We start from the raw sequence: 27,221 nt of genomic DNA, 5'->3' as shown, positions 1-27,221 counted from the left end.
AAAACTTGGACTTACAGTGCTCTAAAAAAAATTCAAAAAAATCTTTATTACTTGCTATATATACCAGAATCTTCCTTTAGTCTAACTCCTTACAAAATTTTGAGAAAGTATAAAGGTATTATCTATATTCATGTTTGAATATACATACTAACAGTCCCTTACAAAAACTGCCAAAACATAGACTATATTTATGTATGTCATTTGTTTAAAGTAACTTGGTCTTGTGTTTGAAAGTTGGATCTGAATATGGCCTTGGTGTGATTTAATCTGGAACCTTGTCTCACATAATGAAGGGAAAAATTAGGATGTGAGCATTCACATTTTTACCAGGAAGGAGGAAACACTTATCTGTATTATCTAATCAGAAAAAAAATAACATTAAGAGGAGGAAGTGAAGTGTGAAATTCTACTGGAAATGGAATACCAGAAAGGAGCAAAATACTCTCAGTGATTATAATATAAATAAAAAATAATGTTGAAGTGAGAAAATATAATGGAGAATATAAATTTGTATAATGAAAGCAGACCGAGAATCATATCTCTTGAATGAATGCTGCGGCATCTTTAAATGAGAAGGAAAATAGCATACGAACCTGAGGTAGCTGTAACCTATATAGTTGAGGGAGAAAATATCCATCCTTTTTTTTAGTCTGGCATCCATTTAACATAGATAAGGAAAGGGAAAGGGGAAGTGAATCAAGCCATGAGAGTTGTGCATTGCTGTGCCTCAGCTGGCTTGGTGGCACTGAAGAGAGGGAAGCAAGACTGCCTCTTCTTGGCACAGGGCCACCTCCTGACCTTGTTGCCATGTGTGTGTGTGTGTTGCTGCTTCATCTCTTTCCCCTTGTTGTCTATGTTTTTCCCTCTAATCTCTCTCACTCCTGTTGTTGTGTTTGCTTGTGACCTGTTTTTTGTGTGGCTGAGAATGGTAGCAGCAGGCCCCTTTGTATTCTCCCTCTTAGTGCCTTCCTTTCTCTGTGTTGTGTGTACATAACAGACCTTGGCCTCCTTAAGTACCAAGCAGAGTATATATTTTGTGCATCCCTCCCTCTCTCCCTCCATCCCTCAGTCTGTCCTTCCTGAAGTGTGTGTGACTCCTTTCATGCCCCCTCATCCACCCTGCTCAAAATAGTAACATCACTGTCTTTGTGTGTTCCTTTGTCACCTGCGTTGCTTTTCCAGAGTATTGCAAGCGAGGTGTTTCATGCCTGCTTAAGTGCAAATGTTTTCACAGGATTCTCTGTGCCTATGAATATAACAAACTCCCCTTTGAGGGCATTAATGAATATGCCAGAGGCCTTGAAAGTAAAAGACTAGCACAGGAAGTAAATAAATGAAGCATGAGAGGAATCACTTCAGTCTGGTTTGCTGAGTATGGATGCACAGGCACAGACCTTGGCCTCCTTAAGTACCAAGCAGAGTATATATTTTTGACAGCCAAGTTGATGTACTGGTATGGTCACGTATATTGATGATAAAACAGTAGAGCATGCACTTGCTTATTTATTTATGCCATTGGGACTGTAACTTTTATCTAAATCATGGACTACTTTATCATGTGTTTTTGTATGGTAGAGTGCATGGTTTGAAGGATGACTCCTCAGACTTCTTCCCAATGTTCAGATTTGGATCATGGATCTTAACCTGATAGCAGCGACGGGCCACAGTTTTGCCATGATATAAACCCCCCAGAATAGATGATGCATAAACTGATCACAAATGCGTTGATATATATTATGAAATGGTTTGCGTGAGTGATGATTTTTTCACATTTTTCTCACTTAGAGGGGCCTTTAAGAAACATGATCCCCACAGCTACCAGGTTAATTGGTTCCTATTATTGTGTTGTGTAACAGAGAGAGAGAGAGAGAGAGAGAGAGAGAGAGAGAGAGAGGCAGGTGAATATACTAAACAGGCAGAAAGACATGCAAACACAATGTATACCAAAAATTATGAATAGTTAGCCACATAAACAATTGAGAATATAATTATCACAAGAGAGAAGGTGCAGGTAGGAATGGGAGACACCCAATAACAACATGGCATTTAACCATCCCACTAACCCTGTCTGTGACTCTTCCAGGCAAGATGTGTGGAGGCGGTGAGGTGAGCGCCCGAGGTCCCCGCCCCCCCCAGCAGCTCTCACCGTGCCCCCAGTGCCTCCGCCGCCGCCGCCGCCGCCCACAGTAACCACCACCATGAAATCGGCCTGAACCCTCCTTTCCCACACCCCCACACTCCCCCCCCTAACTCACTCTCTCACTAGCTCACTCCCATCACCACCAACACCACAACGCTACCACCACCACTGTCATCACGCTCACTCCTGTCCTGTCATTCTTGTTTTGTTTTGTGCAGCATTGAATCACCTGTGACCAAAGTTAAGGATTCTCGCTGCTACTCACACCCATATGACATAAGTTCACCTCCTTGGAAGTTCTATAGAAGTTCTCTGTAGCCAGAAATAAGCGTAGTTGCCTTCTGTCACACCTCACACTTAGATGTGTCTCATGGCCAGCATCGCCTAATAGTGCTGTGCTGACTTTCACTGTAGCAGCTTTATTCTGCCACCAAAGATTGGTGTAGCAACCCTCAGATTGGAGCCCTTCTTTCCTGCTCCAGGCACACACGCCCCACAACCCACCAGGATAACTCTCGTCTAGAGCCAGCGTTGTGAGGCTCTAGATTGAGAAGTCATCCCAGCAGTACACTATGTCACTCTTGTAATACATCAACAGTCACTTCTTTTTTTGCTCAGTTACAGTTTTGTTTTGTATCATTGGCTTTATCATCATCAGTTCATCCCCCCTCATATCATCCTCCTTTCCCCTCACCCACTTTTCTTTCTACCTCACCTTTGCTGCAGTTGCAGTCACTTTCCTGAAACCCTCTCAAGCAACAACAATTTGAAGATGACTGATAGTTTCCAACCACCCACAGTGTTGAAGGTAAGTACCTCCTCCTGATATATTTCTTTAAGTGTAAATCTCATTAGTCTTTACAAATCTATATTCTTGAAAATGTTATTTTACCAACTTAACAAAAAAATGTAGATTTTCACATTTCATGCTCTTTTAATTCCTGCATTCAAGCACACAACCTCCAATTTTTTATTTGTTCCACAATAAACCCAAGACCGTGTACATTAAGGAAAGAAATGTTGAATGCATGAATTCTCATTGGTGCTGATTTAGTTTGAATATTTGTTGTAAACTGACCAAGTTTTTTTTTTAATTTGAATAAATTTAGATTACTGCTTACTAAGAGATGCATAGAATTAACAAATAATATTACATAATGATTTCTAGTGGTTTTACTATTTCCTTAATGCACTTCAGTGATATGGATGATGTGGCTCCTTAAGAGTGTGACTGTTCTCTGTGTATGTCTCCTGCTTTTAGAGGCTTTATTTATTTATTTATTTTTTTCTTTTTTTTCCAGCCTTCATGTATAGAAAATGGGTTGATGAATAATAATATTAATTTAAACCTTACAGCTATGTATGTTTCATAGCCACTAATTTTCATTGTACTTAAGGAATCAGTGAAGAAGAATAAATCTTAAAGCTTGGGATAATAATATATGGTGCTTTACAATATACGTAGTATCCTTTCTTTTTTCTGTGTGTAACATCGCGACAAGCAAAGTAGTGAAGACATGAATAGGAGGCACCAAGAACATGTAACTTCTTTGTCTATCATCCATTTAGCAATATAGACAAACTCATTTTCATTACCCTCAAACAATGCTGAATCAGGAAAGAGTACATACTCCGCAGATTCCTCTTCATAAAAGGAAATCATTATTGCCCATTCTTCATCTCTCTCCTTCCTTGTAAGCAGCTTTGACAGACATATAAAGCTACAAACTAAGAGCTGATATCTTCCTGTGCAGTTGTTATGAAGCTGGTACGGTGTGAGTGGGCGCCCTCACTGGTGGTGGAGTGGCTGTGTGGGGAACTGGAGGAACGCGGTATTCCTGGCCCCACATACGCCCACACCTTGCTCTCCCTCCTCCACCACCACTACTGCCCCCACCCGGCTCCTGCCACCCCCAACGGTCCATCCCGCACCTCTTCTGTCACTGCCCCCTGCCCTGCCGGCCCCCGTTACTTTCCCCCGCTGTCCCGACGCCTCCTCGATGACTTTGATTTGCGCGACTTAGACCTGGATGACCTTCTAGACCACACTACTCACCCAGACGCCGACCTCCCAGACCTCTCTGCCATCACTCAGCAGCAGGTGCGTGTCGGACTCGCTTGATCCACTGAGTGTGTCCTGAATCAATGTCTTGGTTCCTGTCATCTTTCCCTTTCTTTTTAATCAAAAAGTTTATTGATATTGCAGTGTATTTTGTGGCTTTAGATCCACTCTTATGCTACTCCTAGATTGTATAGAATATGCAAAACCAAGGTCTGAATTGTGACTTTTATGCGTTAGACCCACCCCTTCAGATCATTTCATGAAGGAAAGGAAGAACAAGATAGGATTTGTCATTTGGTAGTCATGAACCCACATGAAGTGAAAATTTGTACAATTAAATATAAGTTTTGGGTACGCAAAACATATGCGATATTTTCAGATCTAGAAATAAGGTATACATAAAATGATGTCAATATCAGGGGCTTTCAAGTTATTGGTATGTAGGAGGACATCTTACAGATAAAGTATGTGGTTAGGAGATAGTTGAGGTCCTTAGCTGTTGAAATAGGTAACTTCTAGAGAGAGAATTATGTAGCAAGCCCCTGAAAGTAGTGGTGTATAAAGGAAGAGAGACATAGTGATTGCCCTTGCCCCCAAAACTTAGTTCATCAATCACCAGGACGTAAAATAATGGTCCACTTGGTTACCCAACTGGAGGAGGTGGTTATTGTATTGAGTGAATTTATAATCTTTATCGTTTATTAAAAGATGACAGAGAGAGAGAGGTAGAATAGAGATGCATAGTATTAGGCATGTAATAGGTCACTACAGTTTATATACAAAGTATAGTTACCCAGGTAATCACAGATAGCTAGACAGGTATTCAGAGGAATACCTAGGTAAAGAGGTGCTTGCTGCCTCTGCCCCACCAGTGAGTGCTAAGGCCTGTGCCTGCCTCCCTTGTAGCGTGGAGGGAGCCGCCGGGCACGTAAACGCCACAAGGTCCGCCAAAAACACCGCATTCTCACCTCAGAGCAACTGCAGAAGGTGGCTGCTCTTCAGTGCCTCATGTCTGCTTCTGATGAGGTAAAGCTGGCGAAGCAACCCTTAACAGTTTGCACATACCTTTGCCTCGCTCACCCATCACACCTTGTCTCATCACACCAGAAAACTCGTAGTATCACTGTGGTGCTGTGTATGACACAGTACCCGACCTCATTAGACCTCATTTTGCCTTTCCTTGATTTAGCTAATTGCAGCTCCCATGTACATGTTGCTTTTGGGAAATATTTTGTTATCTTCTAGTGTTTATTCAGGTCAGAAAAGTATTAATTTATCAAGTGTCTGATGTAAGTTATTGGAGTGTGAAATTATAATGAAATATATTATACGCAACATTTTGAGAAGTTTCTTGATTTCACACTCACCATATTATGTAATGTAATATTACAATGTGTGCTATATAAATATTAGCACATATTCTTAGAAGGTGGGGCTCGGATTACAATGCTTGTCTTAGTAGAGAGATTTTTACCTATGAAGACATGTAATATTAAATCTGTCTGTAGTGATGACTTGCTCTCCAAAAACTCCCTGGAGGGGGTGGCCGTGGTAGATGAATCTGTAAGACTCCCTTTTTGTTGTATTCAGTTTATGTAATGAGGATAATGACAGCTTATATTTGATCATACTGCAAGTTTATCTTTGTGTAGGTGAAAGCACTGCATGCTTTCACCACAGCTTTGGGGCAGTTCCTAATAATGATAAAAGGCAAACCATTGATTATTGATACATAACAAGTCATTTGTAAAGATGTATGTTCATTCATCTCACAGGTGACAGATTTTCTCAGAGCGTCTGCAAAAACGTTTTAGTGACATGAATGCTGTCTCATTATCATATTTTGTTAGTTTCATTCCATTGCATGCTGAATGAAGAGATGGATTAAGACTTCAGTTTTGTTTTCCCCCAGAAGTGATAAAACAGAAGAACTAGATGCATACCTGCTCTGGACCTATTGCTGCCAAGCTAAAATATATAATAGCTTAGAATCTTGAATAACATCCTAATCATATTTGATTCATTTTACAATGATTTTACTTAGAACTCTTGTTTAATACTATGTAGATTTGTTTTGTCTTGTTTTGTATGGCAAGTCAAAATGATTTCTGTAGACTTTAAGCTGCATAAAGATTTATAGTGGGACCAAAAGATGAAAGATTCAGATTTTAATTTAACTGTTGAACAAATTATTCTTGGTATTAGTTACATAAGGTCCATCAGGGAGTGAGGCAGAAATTAATTGCTTGTTGTGTCACCCCTGCAGCGCTATGATCTAGAGAGCCTTGTGGAAGAACTCTGCTCCCGCCTCAAGACTGCTGCTGAGAACGACCACCTGAATGCTTCCAACAAGGTGCCAGCTTGCATCACAAGCAAGTCTGTGTCCCTAAACTCTGTGTCACAGGAGAGCAGCAATGACACTGAAGAGTACACTTCATCCTCCACACCTGAGGAACAAGCTGAGAGGTAAGCATGTCACATTTCATCAATACTCTTAGGGATTTTTATTTGTTTAATTCATGATCATCCCTCTTTCAGTTGGGAGATCACCTTTTGTTAAAACAGTGGCTTTTGTGACTGGCATTCGCTGCATTGGTATGCCATCCAAGTCAATGGAGAGTCACTTTTTATGTCAGGAGAGGAGTACAATAAAACAGATTTGCTTTGAAAGCAAGTTTGTAGAACACCGGCTCAGTGTTCTTTAGGAAAGAACTCGGGAGTAAACTAAATTGACCATGAGGAGTAAAGAAATGAGATATGATATTCTGAAGTAGACAGCACCGCTTCTGCATTTGTACAGAATTTTATTTAAAGGTATACTAACAGTAGAAGACCAGTTGTTAGGTAAAATTCCCAACACAGTGGGGTCATAAAATACTTGTGGTATGTAACAAACACCCACACATCAAAATTCCATTTATTCATGACACCCCTTAAAAATGCCATAGGACACCCATTTACATCTATATGTGAATTATAAACACTGATTGAAGTGTTCTGTTATGTACATCAATCAGTACACCTTAGAAAAAATGAGAAATATCCATACTCCTTGAGAGATGACCTAATTCACTATGAGCTAAATTCTGATCCATATTTCTATATTAGGTTATGAGAGAATTATCAACTTTAACTTCAACTTCTTCAACACTAGTACAGCATATAAAAGAAAGAATGAAGTCATGTCATGTTATTCATTTTCTATATCTGTTCTCAGGTACTATGCTGCTTTTCCACCTCTGAGTGGATCTTCCAAGGTGAAGTGTAGCCACGAAAAAGCATGGAAGTCTGGAGATGCATTCTGTTCTTGCGTGTGGGAATGTCGCAAGCCATTGTCGGTGCCACACAGTGAGGGCATCCCAGGTACTAATACTGTGAAGATGCCACGAACATACCGCAAGAAGCATCGGGAGAAGAGTAAGAAGGAGGTCGAGGCAAAGCAGGAGCCAGTGCAGAGTCACGAGGAGCCTCAGCGTCACCCAGTCTCCTTCACCTGGCATTCTAGCAGCAAGCACAAAGAGGCCCAGCTTAATGAATTCTACGACACGGACAGCGCCTCAGAGCCGGAGAGAAGCTCTGAGCGGCGACGGAAGAAATTTGTTGGGCCCCTGCTGGATGAAGACATTGGGGAAGGCTACATTGGGGATACCAGCTCGAGGGAAAGCTCTGAGGACAGGGACAAAGGAGAGCAAGACAGCGAGAAACCCCGGGAAGAGAAGGGTGACAGGAACCAGGGTCATTCTGGAGAAAGCAAGGAAAAGGGCAACCAGGAGGAGTGGGAGTGCATGGGGGATTTGGTTCTTGAAGGCAGCAACCAGGGTGGTGAGGGCATGTTGGGAATTGGAGGAAACAGGCTGTTTGAGCGAGGCAGCACCTCTGGAGGGACAAGTGGCTCCAGCAGTGACGTGGAGACCCAAGAGGCCAAGAGTGTAAGGCAGCTGGAGAGGAAGATCTCCAACACTGTGGCCCAGGTTTGGGGTCAGGCTGGCGAACTGCTGGGTCATGGCCGTGGGGAGCACGTTTGGGACCCTCCAGCCCCTCAGGAGCCAGCTCTCTACACCACAGTCTGGGGCTTCAGCCTCCCTAAGCAACAACTGCACCAGAATTTGCAAGAGTCTTCACCGCCCCATCCCCAGCACAGTCTCAGTAGCCAGTCAATTCAAGAACCTCTAACACCAACACTGAATGGTTGGGATCAGAGCTGCTCCTGGCACCCTAGTAACTGCCTGGCAGAAGAGAGCTCCCTCGTGTGCAGCATCTCAAGTCAGAGTCCTTTCAGCAGCCTGAAGGAAAGTTTGACAAGAGATCCCAGCACCCACCTTGGCATTCAAAACAACTTTGAGAAATCCATTTGGTCTGATTGTAATGCTAATGATATAACAGACAGTGAGAATGTCTTGCCTGTGTGCCTGGAGAAACATCACATTAGCAATGATGGAGACAAAGAGAGAGATGAAGGCAAGAATCACACTTTTAATGATGACTTGGAAAAAAAGTTATTAGAGTCATTTGTGCAACTAAGTTTGGAGAATCTATGGGAAAATACACTAGGTCTTGAAAATGTATTTACAGATATTAGTATAAGTAATAGTAATTTAGATTGTGTCTCAGAAAATAAGAATTTAGAAACAGCAGCTCATAGTAGCCATACAGATTCGGAACATGAGAAGATGATGGCCTTGGTGGAGGGTGTCTGCAACAGTGACGAGTCTCAAGAGGAAGAGTCATTGGACAGTTCTTCAAAGGACCTTCCCTCGGGACCCATCGGCCCCCATGCTGTGCTCCACCACACAGAAAATAGCGGCTTCTCCATGGTTGTTCCTAGAGGAAAGAGTGCCGAGTCCAGCCCTGCTATAGATCAGCGGCCAGAGACCCTCCTGGTTGGCCCTGTATGCAGTGTTGGAGATGATGGTGGTGGAGGTGGTGGTGCTATGATGTGCACTGGAGTGGTAGAAGGAATGGACTCCCTCCCACCAGCCCAGGAGGAGGAAAACCTGCTTACCTCCCCTAGGACTCACTTCCGCCCCATCAGGCAGGACAGCATTGGCAGCATCACTGATGACCACTATGAGGATGGGACAATGTTCGTTGTCAACTCTGAACGACCAGACCTACCCTTCCAGCGCACCAGTAGTGGGGCATTGTTCTTGGAGAGCGATATTTTGGAGGGCTCTCCCAAGAAGTACATGGTTTACAAGGAGCCAGTACCCAGGGTCACCCAGGGAGAAGAGGAGCAGCCACAGGTTACCAGAGAGAAATTGACAGCCATTGCTCTTGTTCCTAAGTTCAAGGTTATAAACAATGAGAAGTTCTGTCAGACAGAGGAGGATGGCCTTCAGGGTGTGGGAGGAAAGTCATGTTATAAGATTAAGATGGAGAAGATAGCTCTCAACAATAATAATCATTATGCCATCAGGGATGATGGGAAAGAGCCAGATGTGTTTGAGTTCCAACAGCAAGATTTTCCTGACAACGCAACACTGGCAAACATATGGAAAAATAGAGTAGGAAATGACAGTAGGAGTCAACTGAAAAGTATTTGGCAAATTCAGAGAGAAGAAGACAATAGGAATGCCTGGCCAATCATGAGTGACATGAAGCAAGGAGTTGTTTGGCTAGATAAGGAAGGCGAAGGTGCCACTGGATGGAGCAGTGAGGGATGTTTTGAACCACCCCTTCAACCAGAGAGGAGCAATAAGACAGAGGCTGTTGTCATCCCTACCTCCCTTGCCTCACTGTGGCATCAAAATAGTTCCCCAGAGTCACCCACTGTCCCATCCATGCCCAGCCTCCAAGACCTCTGGGCCAGCTTTAAGCCTTCCATCATAGAGGACTCTGAGCATGAAGGCACAGGTGGACAGAAATACATCATCACCAACCCTACAACTCATATCCCAGGGAAATACAATAGTGAGGCAGGTGCCAATTTGTCTTCCATGGTGGAGTCTGGGCCTTGGAGTGTCAGAACAGCCGAGGAAGTGTCAGGTCATGCCAGAAAAGATAAGATTTGGTCTGAGCAGCATCTCCTAAGCAGCAGTCAGCAGCATCTCCACGTTGGTGATCAAAAGAGGTAGATACCATTTATATTTTCATCCCATTCAGCCAAGTATTTTTTCATCCTGTATTAGGTATAGTATAGCATAGTTGTAATAATAGTTGACCTTAAAGAGTATAATGTGTCCATTGTAAGGTGCTAGATATCAGTGTTTGTAAAGAGAGAAATGATGCATCATTACAGGATCACCTCTCTGGGAGGAGCCGTTGAGGCACCCGGAGCCTGCACTGAGCTGAGGCTGGAGGTGGACCAGGAGGCTGATGAGCTGCTGGGGGCTGTCCATGCTCATACCAACTTCTCCCAAGGTCAGATGGGCGGCCCTCAGGGTGGTACTTATTCCCCACGGCCACTACACGAGCGCCTCAGGAAGAATTCGGCAAGTATCAAAAAAGGGGAGCAGAAAGATGATGTTGAACAAGAAGACCTGGCTGACCTAGCACCTGACTGGGAGTTGAATGATGGCTTTGAGTGGGGATTGCAGGCATCAGGGGCATTGGAGGGTGAGGTAAGGCTACTTTCATAATCCTCAAGGAACTGTACATCTCTGTAAATGCAATTCTTTACTAGAAATCTCCTACTTTAACCTTTCTCTCTCTGCTTCCTCCTTGCTTCAAGATATCTAAACTTTTCCACCTCAACTTTTGGTATCCTCTTACTACCTCAGATTAATATAGCTCTGTTTGCCTACATATTTTGTAAAGTTGAAAGAAAAGATTTGGTCTGAGCAGCATCTCCTAAGCAGCAGTCAGTTAATCTCCTCTCATTGTTTAAGAGAACAGAGCCTGAGGCATTTGATATCGTAACACCTCAGTGAGCAATATAGGCTGAGGTTGTCAAGGGCAGTAAAAGCAAGTGGTGAGGGTGAAGTGTTTAGAGAGAACGAGCAATAAAGGAAGAATTTTCAGTTTAAAAAAAAATAGATAGAAATTTAACAAATATTTAGAAGGAATTTAGGCATTGGAGATATTGTTTAATTTTGGCACACCAGACATGTATTGCAGAAACATATGTATGATATATATGAAAACATGTATGGAATGTTTGTTTGTTTTCTCTAATTGTTGTAGCATACCCTCATTTGAAAAGGAGTGCACAAAAGAAATAGCAGACTACTCACATTACTAGCGGATCAATGGAATGGAACCATTAGGCCTGCCAGCCTCCTTACCCTTCTAGCTTCTTCCCTTGAGAGGACGGGTGTAGGGGAGAGACATGAGAGGGAAGAGGTAGTTGGGAATGAGGTGACACATTGCTCTTATTTTTTTGGCGAGTCAGTAGAGGATTAATTTATGACTCAACAAGTATGATTGCAACCTAATGGGAGATGAATTGTCCCTCCTTGATGAATTATGATGACATTAAATTACTCTGCAAATGTCAAATGTAGTGAGTGCAGTTTTCTTTCACCACAAAAGATTTTTTTTTTTCCCACTTACATGAAAGATGGGGTAACTAGGTAATACTCATTATATCTGCCATTCCTGTTTACATGTTCCCCCTTATAAAGTTGCAATCTTTAGTACGTTATCTCTTTATGTACATTTGAAAATCTTAAATCAGCTGTCCTTTTCTCCTTTCCCTCTAGGATGCAGCAGGAGACGAGGATGAGTGTGAAGGGGAAGTACTCATTTATGAGAATGATGGAGTCACCTATACTATTCCCGTCGAGTACTTGGACGACTCCCTGTATGACCAGATTTTTGGTGCCTCGGATGCCTCTTCCCACCGCCTTGGAGGCTCTCTGCCTGACCTCCCCTCTGGCCACCCTTCCTCCATATTTTTCTCTAGTGAGTTGGAGGACAAGTGGAAGCGCAGCGGTGTGCCGTACAAGGTTAGTTCCTCTGACTTGCCTTTACTCTGTAAGGATTGGTTCTAAGTCTGTGAAGCAGCTGTATGCCTATTATATCTTTGAATCATTTACCTGAAATTTCTTCTAATTTCACAACAAAGATTGACTTGCTTTACTATGCGAGAAAAGTTAAAATGTTGCAAGGGGATCTTAGTGGTCTTTCATTCCACTAGATATTTTTATCATAGTCTGACATGGATTCCATGGCATCCATCAGTAAGCATCAACCCTCATGCCTATCACATATGGCATAAGAGAGAGCAATTTTTTCTTTAATGTGGTGGAGCTGGACATCATATTAACTATTAGTATTTAACCCACATTTAGTTAATAAGAGTCTCTGAGGGTGAGTGATCTGCTGGATATCTGGAATGGAAGGATGAGAAAAAGTTGATCAAGGAATTGTATAAAATGACTAAGAAGCAAGAGAAAATTAGTTGAAAAGGAAAGTTTGGTGTTAATGGGATTCATGAAGCATTCAGTTTAGAGTGGCTGAGCACAGGAGTGGGGAGGAGAAGGAAAGGGGCAGCAATGCTTATGAATGACAATTTGACATGATATGAAGACTGGGTATATTGACCCAACCCATATTGTATTACACATAGTACTGTATCATAAAAAGGTGTGGTGATAGTTTATACAGTGCATTTCATAAGTGAACAGAGAAAAACAAGCTTAAGGAGTTATTGAAGTGTTGTTGAGAATATGCTTAGAAGGTATAGTTATTGTGGCAGGAGATCTGAATGGAAATATAGAGTAGAGGTTAAGAGTATATTATGTGGAATTCCTGAGGAAGTGATGAAGGGTTTGTATTAGATATGTGCTATTTAAGGAAAGATATAAATTATCAACTCAGTATAAAATGTTCATAAATTAGTATGGTAAGAGGAGGGAGGAGTACTAGGAAAGGACTCAAATAGGCTTGACTTGGCAAACAACACAGGTAGTTAGATGAAGGAGTAATGGTGCATTTGATTGTATGACGACATGGCGTATGGATAGGAAGGTGGTATACACGCAAGTCAAGATAGGAAAGGTCATGGTATAAATGAATGTAAGGCAGTATAAAAGATTATTGATGCAGATCCATAAGTCAGATCGGTATGCTGAGTTTATAGGCGTGGAGGATCTTAAGAAACCTTGTGCAGTTAGCATTGCTGTAGAGGTTTACTGATTTTTCAAAAAAGTAGATGAGAGAAATAATAGATCCTAAGAGAAGTGTAAAAAACAAAAAAGATAGGTATGTTGATGAATCATGAGGAAAAGGTGGCTGTGGGAAGAAAAAGGAGCGAGTTCTTTAAAGTAACAATTTGACATGAAAATGAAAAACCTATATAAATTGATGTGATGAAGATAGGCAGAAGTGTCACATTATGTTTGGAAGTGCAAAACTGATGCAAGAATTTTAAACGGATCGGCTGCAGGGCTTTACATGAGCCTTCAAGCCACTCTGCTGAAGCCCTTGAAATGACTCCATAAAATATACAAAAAAAATAGTTCAGAGTTAGAGGTTGGTATACACTGTGGCCTTCAGTACCATGAAGGATCAAGTTTTGGCTTGCCACAGGAGGGTTAAGGAATCCTCATCTCTGCTTCAGGTCCAGTTGCCTCGAAAATCCCGGCCGGGCCGCTGGCTGCCCCCCTCACGCCGCCCCTGCACCTTCTTCATGGAGGGGAGCTGTCGACGGAGTGACTGTAAATTCTCTCACGACCTGGCGTCCATCACCTGCAGGTTCTGGGAGGAGGGCTCGTGTCTGAAGGGCATCACCTGCCCCTTCCTGCACGGCTACCCGCTGTATGTGCTACTAATGCCTCACTCCCGCCATCTCACTCACTCACGCAGTGTTTCCACCACTCATGAATAGACATGTCTAGCTCATTTACTCTCAACCATCAGCCCTTGTTTGTAGTTTGTTCTTTGCTCCAGGACTGAACCCTTTCCTGTGCATATTGGATATATCTAACATCCCCTTCAAATGACAGCTCTCTGAACTATGCTTAGAGGTTGTGGTGATCCTCATCACAAAACTTATCTGTCAAGTCTGAGTGTTCAGTTACTTTGATTTCCTCTTGTCTCTCTAGCTTGAGTGGTGGCTTTTGTTTGTAGATAAATATCATGTATTCCCTTACATTTCATAAATCTTTACATAAATATAACCATTTCAAGCATGCTTTATTATTTTACTGTATTTGTTGGAGACTGAATTATAGGTTTCTGCTGAGACTGTCCAACTTGTAAATAATGGGTAGATTAAGAAATAAAGATAGCAATTAACTCCATTAGTAACATGGACATTAAATGAATGGGTGTCATGATAAAGTCTTATTAAATGGTGTCACAGTAGAGGATAAGGTATACAATTTTTGTAAGTTGTAGAGGAGACAACTTTTCAGTAAATTGCAAGAAGCTGTAGGCCTTCATTTAGGGGAGGGTTATTGAAGCTAAACCTTTGACTTCACAATTCGGTATGATTTGACATGGTCACACTCTAATGATGGTGATGCATTTAAGTAGAACCCACCAACAAGAGAGGCATATTCTGTACAATTGTTGGTAAAACCCACATACAGAGTCGGTATTTGAGAGGGAGAAGCAAGAGTGGAGATTAAGAGAGCACTCAACTCCAGATACTGATTATGCAATAGTTGAAACTTTGCTTTCTGTTCTGATTCTAAGAAAAGGACAGACCAAAAATGTCTTTGATAAGGTCTAAGTGTTACTGAAAGAATAGTCTGCCAGCTGTTTCTCTATTTAAGTTTTAAGGCACTGAAGGACAGTAAGCCCCTCTGAGGGGGTTATACAGAATTAAAATATGCCATCCACTTGACACTGCAAAAAAAAAAAAAAAAAAAAGAAAGAAAGAAAGAAAGAAAGGACGAAACAGGATAAAACCTTTTCCGTCATGAGTGGTTTATTTGACAAGCTTCAGACATGTTGCTTGTTAGGAGAACCTCTTAATCAAAATATATGATACTGAAAGACCTTATCATCAAGCTGTGATACTATTCTGAATAACTTTGAATTACCCCCCCCCCCCCCCCTCTCTCTCTCTCTCTCTCTCTCTCTCTCTTTTTATTTACACAAACAGTTACATTCTCTCTCTCTCTCTCTCTCTCTCTCTCTCTCTCTCTCTCTCTCTCTCTCTCTCTCTCTCTCTCTCTCTCTCTCTCTCTCTCTCTCTCTCTCTCTCTCTCTTTTTTTAGACTGGCTTTTGAGGGTTTTACTATATGTTTACTTAATGTAGTTCATAAGGGCATGATTGTCATATATATATAGATAACCAAATGATGTTTGCTTCCTCAGGCGTCGACGCCGCAATAAGAGTGAGGGAGCAGCTCACTCTGAGGGGGACCGCGCTGACCCTCACAGCTCCTCTTTTGAGATTGACTCTGAGATGGACTTTCCAACACTTGGTTCATCATGTGACAGCAAGGTATTGGTCACTGAGTTGTGACATACTTCCTATTTCCCACAGAATCATGATTATCTGCCTTATGTGTAGAAAAATTACCTAGTTTAATATTTTAGTGCTCTGATATTTGTTTCAGGCAAGCAGCACCGATGATCGTGGTGGCCTCATCACCAACTACCATGCAGCAGCAGCAGCAGCAGCAAGGAAGAAGAAACGCAAATTTATTACTATCACAAAAAATGTCCTAGGCGAGGTTAGTGTCTTCCCACAAACAAATATTTTTAACTAATGAGTAAATACGAACATTTTCAATTGTCAATGACTTCTTTCTGCTTATGGTTTGAAAGCAAACCTGATGCCTTTTTTTCAATTGTTAAGTTGTTTGCAGTAATATTTCACTACTCCCCTCTTGTCTTTTTTACTGTCATATTTAAGTCTATGAGGCAGGAGTGCTATTTACCCTTGTCCACAGCATCTCGTATCAATTATTTAGTTACTAAATTATAGTTTTACATTTGCAGTGTTCAGATCCATAAATCTTGATGTCCTTTGGAAATGTATAGGGACCTTTGTCATATAAATAAGTACAAGACAGCCTTATTAATAAGCACCTCACACTATTGCTGCATGCACAAGACCATTCTGTTGTGGGGCTGAGCACTGTACAGATTACTAAGCATATATTTTATAGATGAAAGGCTTGGAGGCTGAGAAAACCCTGCACCGCATCCCTCGGCGAGATCGGCGGCGGCGGCACACCGACATCATCGCCACAAACCTGCACGACACCACCAGCACCACCACCAACACTGCTACTGCTGCTGCTGCTGCTGCCACCACTGCCATCAACACCGAGCCTTCCCACAGCCATCACAGCACCAGGAAAGCAAAGCGGCACCGTGCTTCAGCCTCAGGGCACGACGATGGCACAGTTTCAGACTACTGACAGCATGTGGCTTTGTTCTCTCGGCCCCCAGGGGGGCCAACATCGCAGTGGTGTGTCGGGGCAAAAGGGCTGCTACTTACCACTCTCACCTCATCTCAGCCTCAGGTCAATGCTGCTGCCCAGGTGGGGCCAAACTGCTCAACAACTTTTTAGCATATATTCAATAAGAAAGGTAAGAAGGAGGTGACATGAGGAGAAACAAGCCGTGGGAAGTTAGTGTAGCAGCACACAAGCTTGCTGGAGGGGACCTTCCCAAGATGAAGCATGGCATGGAGTTCCTAATTTTCCAAGGTAGCTGTTATTCAGGGTATATTTCTCCCCTTTGTCCCATCCCATATTCCCTCACTCCACATCCTCTCTCTCCCCCCCCCCTGGTGGCTCCACTGCACCACATGGCTGTAAGAGAGCAATCACTGCAGCAGCAAACACAGAAAATACAAGGCCAAATTGTCACAGAAAGTAGCCTCAAGAAACAAGCCTATTGCTGTTACAAAAAAGGAATAGTGATTATTTTATTTACTTGAGCCTTTCTTTTCCTTTGCATAACATAAAGCTGCAGAATAAAAAATGCAGCAATGATAGAAGATATCTGTGGAATGATTTTGTTTGTCACTATTATATTTTTCAGATTTATTAATCTGTTTTGATAGTTTACCTTAAGCTTAACATCTGAGTCACTCATAGTTCTTTTTTTCTATATAAAATATCCATGTTTAAGATGGTTTATTTCCAAGTATAATTTTCATATATTACTGGTTTTTTTTTTTTTTTTTTTTTTTTTTTTTTTTTTTCATATATACTACTATGGTGCCCTTAATTCATAAAAATGCCCCCGTAATTCTTTCTCTTATGTATATCATTATATATAACTATATATAAATACACTGACCAAGCTTTTGTCAGTATGCAGCACACTGTAGCTACACTTTTATTTTCACATTAATTACATATATATATTTTTTTGTGTGTGTATGGTAACATTTAGGTAAAGTGAGATGAATCTTTTTACAACAATCTGCTCACTTTGCTGTTAGTTTACCTCAAGATTCAGTAACAACAATGTGGAACTTTTAGATTAACACAGCTCACTAGAGTTGCCTAGCAAAGGGACCAGTACTACCCTGCTCCTTGCACAAGCTAACTCTACTTGCTACTCACAGAAAACTTTGTTTTCATTGTCAGTGGAAGGCATTTTCTGCAATTTTACTGTGCTGCAATGGGTTGTGGTCAGTCTTGCCCCACTGAGGTCACCCTACTGAGCTGTGCAAACCCCTGTATCAGACCACCTATTGAGCATTGTCTGAGTACACTATAGAATTTTCCCTTAAATGTATTTTATAAATCAACAGACATTAAGCAGTCTTATCTTGGATTGGCCCTTGTAGTACAACCTGCCTACACTCCCCTCTTAACACCCCTCACTGTGGCCAGTACATCCAGTCAAGTAAAATGCAATTTTGAAAAAAAAAAAATCAAATCCCTTTTGTATTTGCATTTTTATTTATGATATTCAATGGATAAAAACAGATTTTGGAGAGGAAAAATCAGTAGGCTTTTTTTTTTATGAAAGTGCATAAATTTATCACTCCTCAAATAATTTCAATAGGAGTATGAGAGTATATGTAAGCATGAAAGAGTGTATGAATGAATGATTGGTATCTCCTTTGCCCCGGCTAAGGAAATATACCATTGAACGAACCATTTTGGTTCTCTTCATTTCAGATGATATGCAGCCTTGTTTAGTGTGCTGCCATTTGTACTAAGGGTATTCATGCACTGTCTTCTTCATACCCTCTTAAAGATAGCCAATTAAGCCAACATTTTTGGCCATTACTGTTGCTGAATGTATGGAGTCCTTGAGCTATGTTAGGGTACAAAGATAGTGTCTGAAGCCCTTCAAACTACCCCGACGAACTGATGCAGTCACTCTCGCCCTCAGAGAGTTGCTCAGTTCATTTTGAATTCATGCAGAGTTGCTCGTACAGAAGCAGGGGCTCTGGTGATCATGTCCCGTGCTTGTGTGTCTCTCGGGCTCAGTTAGCAGGAAACGAAGCCTTGTGGCACTTGTGTATTAGTACGATATGGCCGCGGAAGAAAAAAAAGTTATTAAAAGTCGTCTTTCCAGTAATGGACCGACCAGACTGAAAACTTGGCCATGTTACAGAACTTGCCCCAAGTGAGTGTTATCCCAGAAGGTTCAGTGCATGGCATGCCACATAGATGCCATGAGTTTGGTGAAGTGCCAATCAAGAGTGAGGATTGTGGCCACTACATGCCATGCCTCACTTTTCTGCCCATGAGCTCCACAACATGATCCCTGTTCTCTCTTATTTTCATAATATAGTAAGGAATAAGACTTTACTCAAGAAGTGAATGAATGTAAGAAGGTTGCTGATTCTTCATAAGTTTTTTTTCAGCTGCATTATGTTGGCAGAATTACTCCTTCTAGTCAGGCAACCCAAAGTATTGTTTAGTTCTTTTGAGTTCTTTGAAAAATGTGAGGTCACAAGCTTTTGTAAGAAATTTAGAAGCAGATGATTGCAGTGATTTTGCATATGAAACTGAATGTTCTTATTAAGTTTGTTGTATCTCGCAATTGTGAGAATGATTAACAAAGATTTTGTAGTTGTTTCTTGCTCTGCTGTTATGAGAAGCAATAATGTAATGTCTTGAAAAGTAAGAGGGAACAAGAAGAGAAAAATCTTTTGAATTTATTCATATACCTTTTCTCCATTACTGTTTATGTTGCTGGTATATCCTTTTGTAGACTGTTGCCTCAGGTCACGGATGACGTTGTACTCTACCTCTTTTCTCTGTGGAAATGAGCAACAGTGTAATTTTAAATTTAGACCTCAGGGTGATGAGTAAACCCAAGCATTATTTCCAATTTTTCATCTTGCCTTAAATCTACCAACCAGTTCTTCAATATACATATAAAACCTCAGATAATTTGATGGAAATCTTGAAAAGATATCAAGTTAACTTATTTAAAATGTACAAGTGAAGGGGCACCAATACATAAAGATGCCAGCAATTTGAGATGTTGGAGCTATGTGTGGCTGGATTACAGATGAATTAATAAGGCTAGCAATATGGTCCTATAGGAAACAAGCATCCACTATGCTCTCTTTACTACATTTTGATAAGGACCCTTGCACTGTTAGTGTGAGAGAACTTCATATCCTGGGCTGTATTCATAAGTTTCAGCATATATAAAATTGCTGGTAGCCTTTCAAGGGTATCGTTGATATGATTATCTCAAAAAATGCATTTTGTATATATGGCATTAATATAAAGCTGTGAGCTAGACCTGTGCCTGGGTTGACTCATAGTGATCCATATATTGATGGGGAGAGGGTGGCTGAGTAGTCAGCATGCAGGCTCAGCATCCTGGAGGATTTTTCAGGCTGTGAGCATTTAAACTTAACAGTTCCAGCTTATCTTTAAATCTCACCTTAGTTATGGAGGTGATGTTACCCACAGATGTATGATGAAATGTAAGGATAGCTGTGTGGCACTTGGGGGGTAGTTTTTTTATAATCATATACTACATTGTTCAGGAGCCCTTTAAATGTAGCTGCCCCAACAGAGGACACAGTTGGAGACCATCCCTGTGGAACAGACTACCCTAATCATAGAAATGATCCCAGGGGTCAAAGAATTTTACATCCAAGTTTTCTGCAAAGTGTCTAAGGTGGCTCTTAAGGTTGAAGGTCATATTGTAGAACTTATTCCCACCTGACATCCTTGGAAGAATATTCAAAATTATAATATTTGGCAGGGCCATAATTTCTGGGGGTGCTAGGGGGCTATATTACCCCCCCCCCCAATGTTTTCTTTATAAGCCTCTAAATACCATCAAAAGTGCTTATTTTGCAAAAAATGTCACCCACCTGCTCATGCTTGCTGCCATCCCCAACCTCATGAACCTATGATGCCCTCTAGAGTCTAGACCCCCTAAAAAATCTGCCAAAATTGCGGGCCTGTTCAGTGATTTAGTCCTGTACTGCTGGATAAGCCCACAGTATATATCCAGCAGCTCCTCAGAGCAAGTCTTGCAGATGTCATTTGTACCTTCATGCAAAACAAACAAACAAACAAACAAAAAATTATTAGAAGCTTCTGTAGAGACCTCATCAAGGGCAGCCATGATGTAATCTATTTTTGCGCCAGGATAGCAATAATTACGTCACAACCTTGGCATTCCCCCACAGAATGCCACCACCCACTGGTGAATCATGGAGTCTCCAACCAGGAGAGTGCTATAGGGCTCGTCAGCCATTTCTAGAATGTTGTACCAAAGAGTGTGGTATGTAGCATAGGGGGCAGGTCTGACTCCATCATTGACTTCTGTAAAGTCAGGTGCTTAACCATCACTCTTAGTTGGTGGCGAGGATGATTAGGGTGATGAATGTGAGATTGGAGCTGCAGGCAACACCTACATTTGCTTGGATGAATTCCTTTAAGGTTTCAACATTTTTCATTAATTTAATGGTCTGGAAATGGAAATCTCCCAGTACATTATGTGCACTTTTTCAGGGCCATGCTAGCCGTATCTGGGACAAAGAAGTAAAGTGAGAATGAAAGTGATTAGGGAGTAATGAAAAGTGAGGTGGAATTGGGAGCGCAGGTTTGGTCACTGGTCGCCCTGGGATATGCAGCTGGCCAGAGAGTTCGGGTAATCCCTAGGGAATGCTGATCAGGTGTGCAGGTATATCTCGGCTGTGGTGACTGACCTGCCTGATGTGGAAAGCCTCCCATATTCACTCTTTTGAGTGAGGTACCTGTTTGACTGGTTAAGGAATGGCTTTCCCATCTTGCCGGTCTTGAGTTCAATCCCCAGTGCCAGTGAAACCCTTTTAGTGTCTGATTAAATTTTCGTTTGTTTCATGACATACAGAGGTCGTTTGGAGGCATGGTAAAGTGGGAATCAGTGGTAATTCAATGGGTATCCTCTCCTGAATTCTGTTGTGTCTCTCCTGTGTGGGTAACAGGAAGATGAATGGCCCATGCTTTCCAAAGAATTCATAGAGAATGTGAAGTTCCAGTGGGATCACACAAATTAATGAAGGTTGAGGGGAAAGCTGTGTAACGAGTGAACCGCCTGATGCAGAAAGCCTCCCAGACTCATTCTGTGAGTGGGATACCTCTTTGGCCTGGTTATGGAGTGGCTTTTCCATCTCGCTAGTTGCAGGTGCGATCCTCAGTGCCAGTATAGCTCTTTCCGGGTCTGGGTTAATTTCTTGTGTTTCATGACACACAGAGGTCGTGTGGAGGTATGGTTAAGTGGAAATAAGTGGCAGGACACAGTGTTGTCACTTAAGATAAATATTTAATAACTAACATGAAAAGACACATTCTCACTGATGTGTGAATGTGCCTTTGCTTTATGAAGTACTACGTCAAGAAGGTAAATACAAATACAGGAATAAGTAGATTAAGGTAAAAACTTACCTGTTTAGCGATAGTTACATTCCGGTACGGCTTGTTCGCAGCAGCAACTACAGCAGACTCGGCAGACAAGCAGACTCAACGGGTGAGTGTATGATGCAATTGTGATTGGGTGTAGATTAATCCAGTGGAGAGTAGCAAGAAAAAAAAAAACGTCCTCACAACTGTGTCAAGACCTGAGCTTTCCTCGCAAGATTTTCGACCAAAAGGCTCGTTAGGCTGAGTGTTGAGTATTTGTACGGTTGGGGACAGACGTAAAGTCACAGATTTCAGTGTCTTTAGTTCACAAGATACCAGAGTTTTCTGTATTTGATTCACAGACAAAATCGTAAAATAGCTACTCAGAACATTTGTTTATAATAGGAAGAGGGTAGGGTTACTTCACTGAGGATGCAAATGTTAATAAAAAAAAAAAGGATATATGATTAATTTGACCTTGCTCTCTGCATGTTAACTATCAATGGGAGCATCTCTGCGCTATTTATATTACAAAATCAAACAACTAGAAACTAACAAAATCAATATTCAACATTAATTGCACATAATTTTAACTCAAAAGAAAATGATAACATTTGAGCATGGGAGAACTGTGTGAACATTTATGAAATGATCAATGTGATGCAAAACATCTTGCCATGGTAGGCTCAGAGCCCATCATGGCTCTGATCATGGCTCTGGCTAGACTACACACAAATCTTCCAACTTATATAGTATCAACCTAATATTTCATCATATATATATATATATATATATATATATATATATATATAATATATATATATAGATATATATATATATATATATATATATATATATATATATATATATATATATATATATATATATATATATATATATATATATATATATATATATATATATATATATATATATATATATATATATATATATATATATATATATATATATATATATATATATATATATATATATATATATATATATATATATATATATATATATATATATATATATATATATATATATATATATATATATTTATATATATATATGTATATATGTATATATATACTGTCTTTCCCACTACATATGACGCACCTATAACTTGGCAAGATATATTTTGAAAAGATAAAAGAACTCCACATATTCCCTGAACTTTGTGTAAGAATATTACATTCGATTACGAAATGTGTGGCGTTGAACTCAAAAGCGTTCAATGTGTCGAGGACCTGGGTGTCAAAATCGCGTCTAACCTTAAATTCTCACAGCAAATAAAGCGAACAGAGTGTTGGGCTTCAATAAGATAAACTTTTTATTTAAAATAAAGATGTAATACTTCCGCTTTACAATAGTTTAGTCAGACCCCACTTGGAATATGCAGTACAGTTTTGGTCTCCCCACCATGCAAAGGACATCGCTAAATTGGAAGGTGTTCAACGTCGGACGACAAAAATGATCTCTTCCTTGCGCAGCAAACTTTACGACTAAAGGCTCTCAACTCTTAACTTGTTCTCTCTTGAGAAACGTTGCCTCCGAGGAAAATTGATAAAATGTTTAAAATATTCAATGGTTTTACGTATGCAGACAAATCCAAATTGTTTCTGATCGATGACACGGTCCGCACGAGAAATAATGGCACAAAACGTAGGTAAGTGTACCTAAACAAGTAAATTCAGACCAGATTGTTCTTCAACGTTGTAACGCGAGAATGGAATAAACTCACCTGTCTCCATATAAAAGTGCTCTCTCTCTCTCTCTCTCTCTCTCTCTCTCTTGCCTGACGACTTGTTACTGTTTATGGTCTCCTCCCTCTTCCTCGGTGACTCCAGAATTAATTTAAGGGAGTCTTAAGGGGGCTCTTGATGCAGGAGGGAACCGAGGCTGTGATAAGAGAGATGATTTGCTTCAACATTAATAGGAAGGGAGGGAATCAAGAGGAAATTATGAAGCACCGTCGCTGCTGCTCCCCCTCGCCTCTCCCGCCTGACGTGCGTGTGGGTGACAGGCTGTAGCGTGCAGGTACGTCTGCGACACACGAAGGCTAACGGCCTCGACTTGGCATAAGAGGAACCGCCCGTTGTTTCGTGTTCGTGTCACCCATTCATTAAACGAAAAATAAATAAAAGAATAATAAAATGAAAATAACTGAATATTGCCCATTGTGTCAGCGCTGCTCTACGTCATCTCAGCCCTTGAGCCTGTGGCGGGTAATAACCCCTACCCGTGACACAGGGCCAACGTTACATCCGGCTTACTACAGCTTACCTTCCCAGGTAGCTACCTGTGGTTACGCCACCCCTCCAACCCACCAACACCGGGCAGGCAGGCGGCGTGCTTAAACACAGGGCAGTGAAACCCAGAACAGCTCGAGACCCGCTCCCACAGGACGCCACACACGCGGGCCGTGGACCAAGGAGGGAGGCTAGAGGCAGCGGCACAAGAAAACGCACAGCGCATGGTTCCTCGCTTTAATGACAGGTTCCAAACACTGTACACTGGCACTCTGGGCACAAGTACAGATAAATCAAGGCGTAAGGGGCACGACACAGGCACGCACAGGAGCAAACCGGCAGATAGGCACCGACGCGACGTCTCATCTCTTGCTCTTCTCAAGCAACTCTCCTCGGCCCCCGCTCCGCCGGGGCGCCCCAGCGCCGCCTCACACTCTTGCACCATACTGGTCAAGATTGCATGATGTTACACATACAAACAACACATACACATAGACAAACACGCAAGCACACCCACTGGTGTAACACTATTTAATATTTATCGACCAGTCCGAAAGAGAAGATGAACAGCCAGCTGCCAGGTCATGACCGAACCCAGGCCTTCGGATTCGTAGATAAATGTATTATTATTATTATTATTATTATTATTATTATTATTATTATTAGTAGTAGTAGTAGTAGTAGTAGTAGTAGTAGTAGCTTATTACTATTATTATTATTAATATTATTATTATTGTTATTATTTTTATTATTATTATTATCATTATTATTATTATTATTATTATTATCATTATCATTATCATTATTATTGTTATTATTATTATTATTATTATTATTATTATTATTATTATTATTATTATTATTATTATTATTATTATTATTATTATTATTATTATTATTATTATCATTATTAGTATAGAAGTAGTAGTAGAAATAGTAGTAGCAGTAGCATCTTCACCTAGGGAGTAGGGGCCACACGGGACCACATACCCGTAGAGAGATTGGAAATATGCGTCCGGCGCAGATCATGAGTGTTTCCAGGGCATGGGTAGCCTACCGGAGGGGCTCGGGAGGGAGGCAGATTTAGACATTAGGTGCTTCCATTAGGTTCCTGTTTCTCACGGCGGGAGAGGGGGGGAAGTCAACGCTTTTCCAATATAACCTGATAAATATTAAGCAGTGTGGAGGGCGATACGTATTCTTGGAGTAGGCTACTACATTATTTAATTCAGTCATTTTTAATCGGAGTTATCCCAAAAGTTAATCAGTTTGAGATATACACCAAAGGATGTTCTTATGGTTATTTGGTCATGTGTGGATCCGTGTTTTAGATATTTTAGTAACTGGCAGACAGACAAGCAAACAGCAGTTAAACGAAAGACAAAAATATTTGCGTCCTCCTCGCTAGCATTGAGGCGGCGATAAATATTGTAATCTCCTGAGTCCCCAAAGCACACATTCCAACTGTGAATTTCGTTTCCAGGCAGGACACTTTCCTTACTCAGTCTTACTCTAGCACTAAAGTTGTTTTCCGCAGCTTACAAATGAAAGTACGTAGTCACAAATAAAGGGATTCAATTATTGTTTTTTTAATCTTCTTACGTTATCTTATACAGCTGACACACACACACACACACACACACACACACACCTGTAGGGGTGTTGACGTGTACACATAATTATGTAGTAGTAAACCTGAAAAGACTACGGTGACACGTTGCTGGAGTCAACGCCCGAAGTAAACCCTGGAGCGTCGCGATTTATTTTTGTGTTGGCAAAACCTAACGTGGTTTGTGCGGTAAGCGAACCGTGATAATTCATCCACGTGTGTGACGTGTCAGAGGAGAGACAGGTGTGACAGGTGGGGTGTACAAAGCCTCTCCCGCCCCCCTTAATAAGCATAAAAGCTGGTCGCACACCACCGTCTGCATCACTACGCCGCTGACTGCAGCTTACACATATATATCACCGTAGTCGTGTATTTCTGCACACCAACAACAGTTTGACCCAATCGTCAGTTAACTTTTTTTTTTTTTTTTTGCCATGTCGTATGGAGTCCCCTCGAGCGTCCATTTCAGGGGGTAAGAAGAATCAAGTGATATGGATAGGACTCGAGGATAGGACTCGAGAGGTAAGTTGATCGTCCTCTCCAAGGGGACTCACGCTGTTGACTTGATCGTGCTCCTCGCTAGATCAAGCTAGAGAGGCGGGTCTTAGAGATGGATAAGGACGTATCACTGCTGCCCCCAAGCCTGTGGGATAGGGTAGTTCAAGACCCCTCACCAACACCCTCACAGTGAAAATACAACTCCTACAGACGCCACTGTGGATGACTGCTTAGCCACCCATCAGTACTGGCACGATCTCGGTACACTCTGTACTCAGCTACCTTATTGGCATATTTTCTCTTACAATAGTTTCCATGTTTGATATGACTCCCATTGAGCTTTCACAGGTCGTCGTGGGCATCAGGCGCCGGAGGATGGCGGGCGGTGCCAGGCATCGGCTCTCTTATTTTATAGAGCTGCCCATGAACAGGTGGCCAGAATTATTTTTGTTTTTCATCTATTTTTTTTATATTATTGACGTCATTTAAGAACATACATAGTTTCCTTCCATTGTACTTGCTCTACCTAAACATTAAGTCATCTTGTGGAGTATAGAACGCTAAGCGACGACGAGGAAGAAGTACAGTCATGACGCAGTGGTTCTGAAACAAGTTCGTGATGCGCATGGCACGCAAGACAGCTATCGAGAGAATAGCCTATGAGAAGTTCCTACCATTCATTAATCCTTTTTTTCCATTTTTTTCTTCCTAATGTGGCCGCCGGCGACAGTGGACGGAGGAGGGAGCCTGCCAGGGTAACACATGTCCTCTTGTGTTACTCCTCCTTATTTGCCTACACCCGCGGCTGAGCGCTGATGTAGCTACTTGTTTGTCTGCATAACTGTGTGTGTGTGTGTGTGTGTGTGTACTTTATATAGCTATGTGGACTTTGGATGGTTGTTAGGGTGTTACATGCTCTCATTTTACTGTTAGGAATTGTCTATTTCTATGTGTATGTACTTGCTATTTACGTATTATCATTACT

At 41.4% G+C, this 27,221-nt stretch overlaps 1 protein-coding gene across 7 annotated transcripts in view; it reads left to right on the top strand.

Annotated features, from left to right (window-relative positions):
- Positions 1–19,168, top strand: part of LOC127009028 (uncharacterized) — an 84,108-nt gene extending 64,940 nt beyond the window's left edge. For 4 of the 7 annotated variants that reach the window (XM_050881631.1, XM_050881633.1, XM_050881634.1 and 1 more), the window contains 11 exons: positions 2,084–2,948; positions 3,895–4,241; positions 5,109–5,228; positions 6,469–6,668; positions 7,420–10,272; positions 10,441–10,762; positions 11,843–12,088; positions 13,705–13,901; positions 15,411–15,540; positions 15,656–15,772; positions 16,211–19,168. In XM_050881631.1, coding sequence (XP_050737588.1) covers positions 3,900–4,241; positions 5,109–5,228; positions 6,469–6,668; positions 7,420–10,272; positions 10,441–10,762; positions 11,843–12,088; positions 13,705–13,901; positions 15,411–15,540; positions 15,656–15,772; positions 16,211–16,465 — 4,782 coding nt within the window. In that variant the 5' untranslated portion in view covers positions 2,084–2,948; positions 3,895–3,899 and the 3' untranslated portion in view covers positions 16,466–19,168. Of the gene's footprint in view, positions 1–2,083; positions 2,949–3,894; positions 4,242–5,108; positions 5,229–5,598; positions 5,766–6,468; positions 6,669–7,419; positions 10,273–10,440; positions 10,763–11,842; positions 12,089–13,704; positions 13,902–15,410; positions 15,541–15,655; positions 15,773–16,210 lie in introns of those variants that run through there. The other 3 variants (XM_050881635.1, XM_050881637.1, XM_050881638.1) reach the window with 3 other exon arrangements.
- The last annotated feature ends 8,053 nt before the right edge of the window (positions 19,169–27,221 follow it).

Source organism: Eriocheir sinensis, chromosome 39 (assembly GCF_024679095.1).
Source record: "Eriocheir sinensis breed Jianghai 21 chromosome 39, ASM2467909v1, whole genome shotgun sequence".
NCBI classification, from domain to species: Eukaryota; Metazoa; Arthropoda; class Malacostraca; order Decapoda; family Varunidae; genus Eriocheir; species Eriocheir sinensis.
The sequence above is the reverse complement of the archived record's forward strand: the minus strand, read 5'-3'. Positions and strand labels throughout refer to the sequence as shown.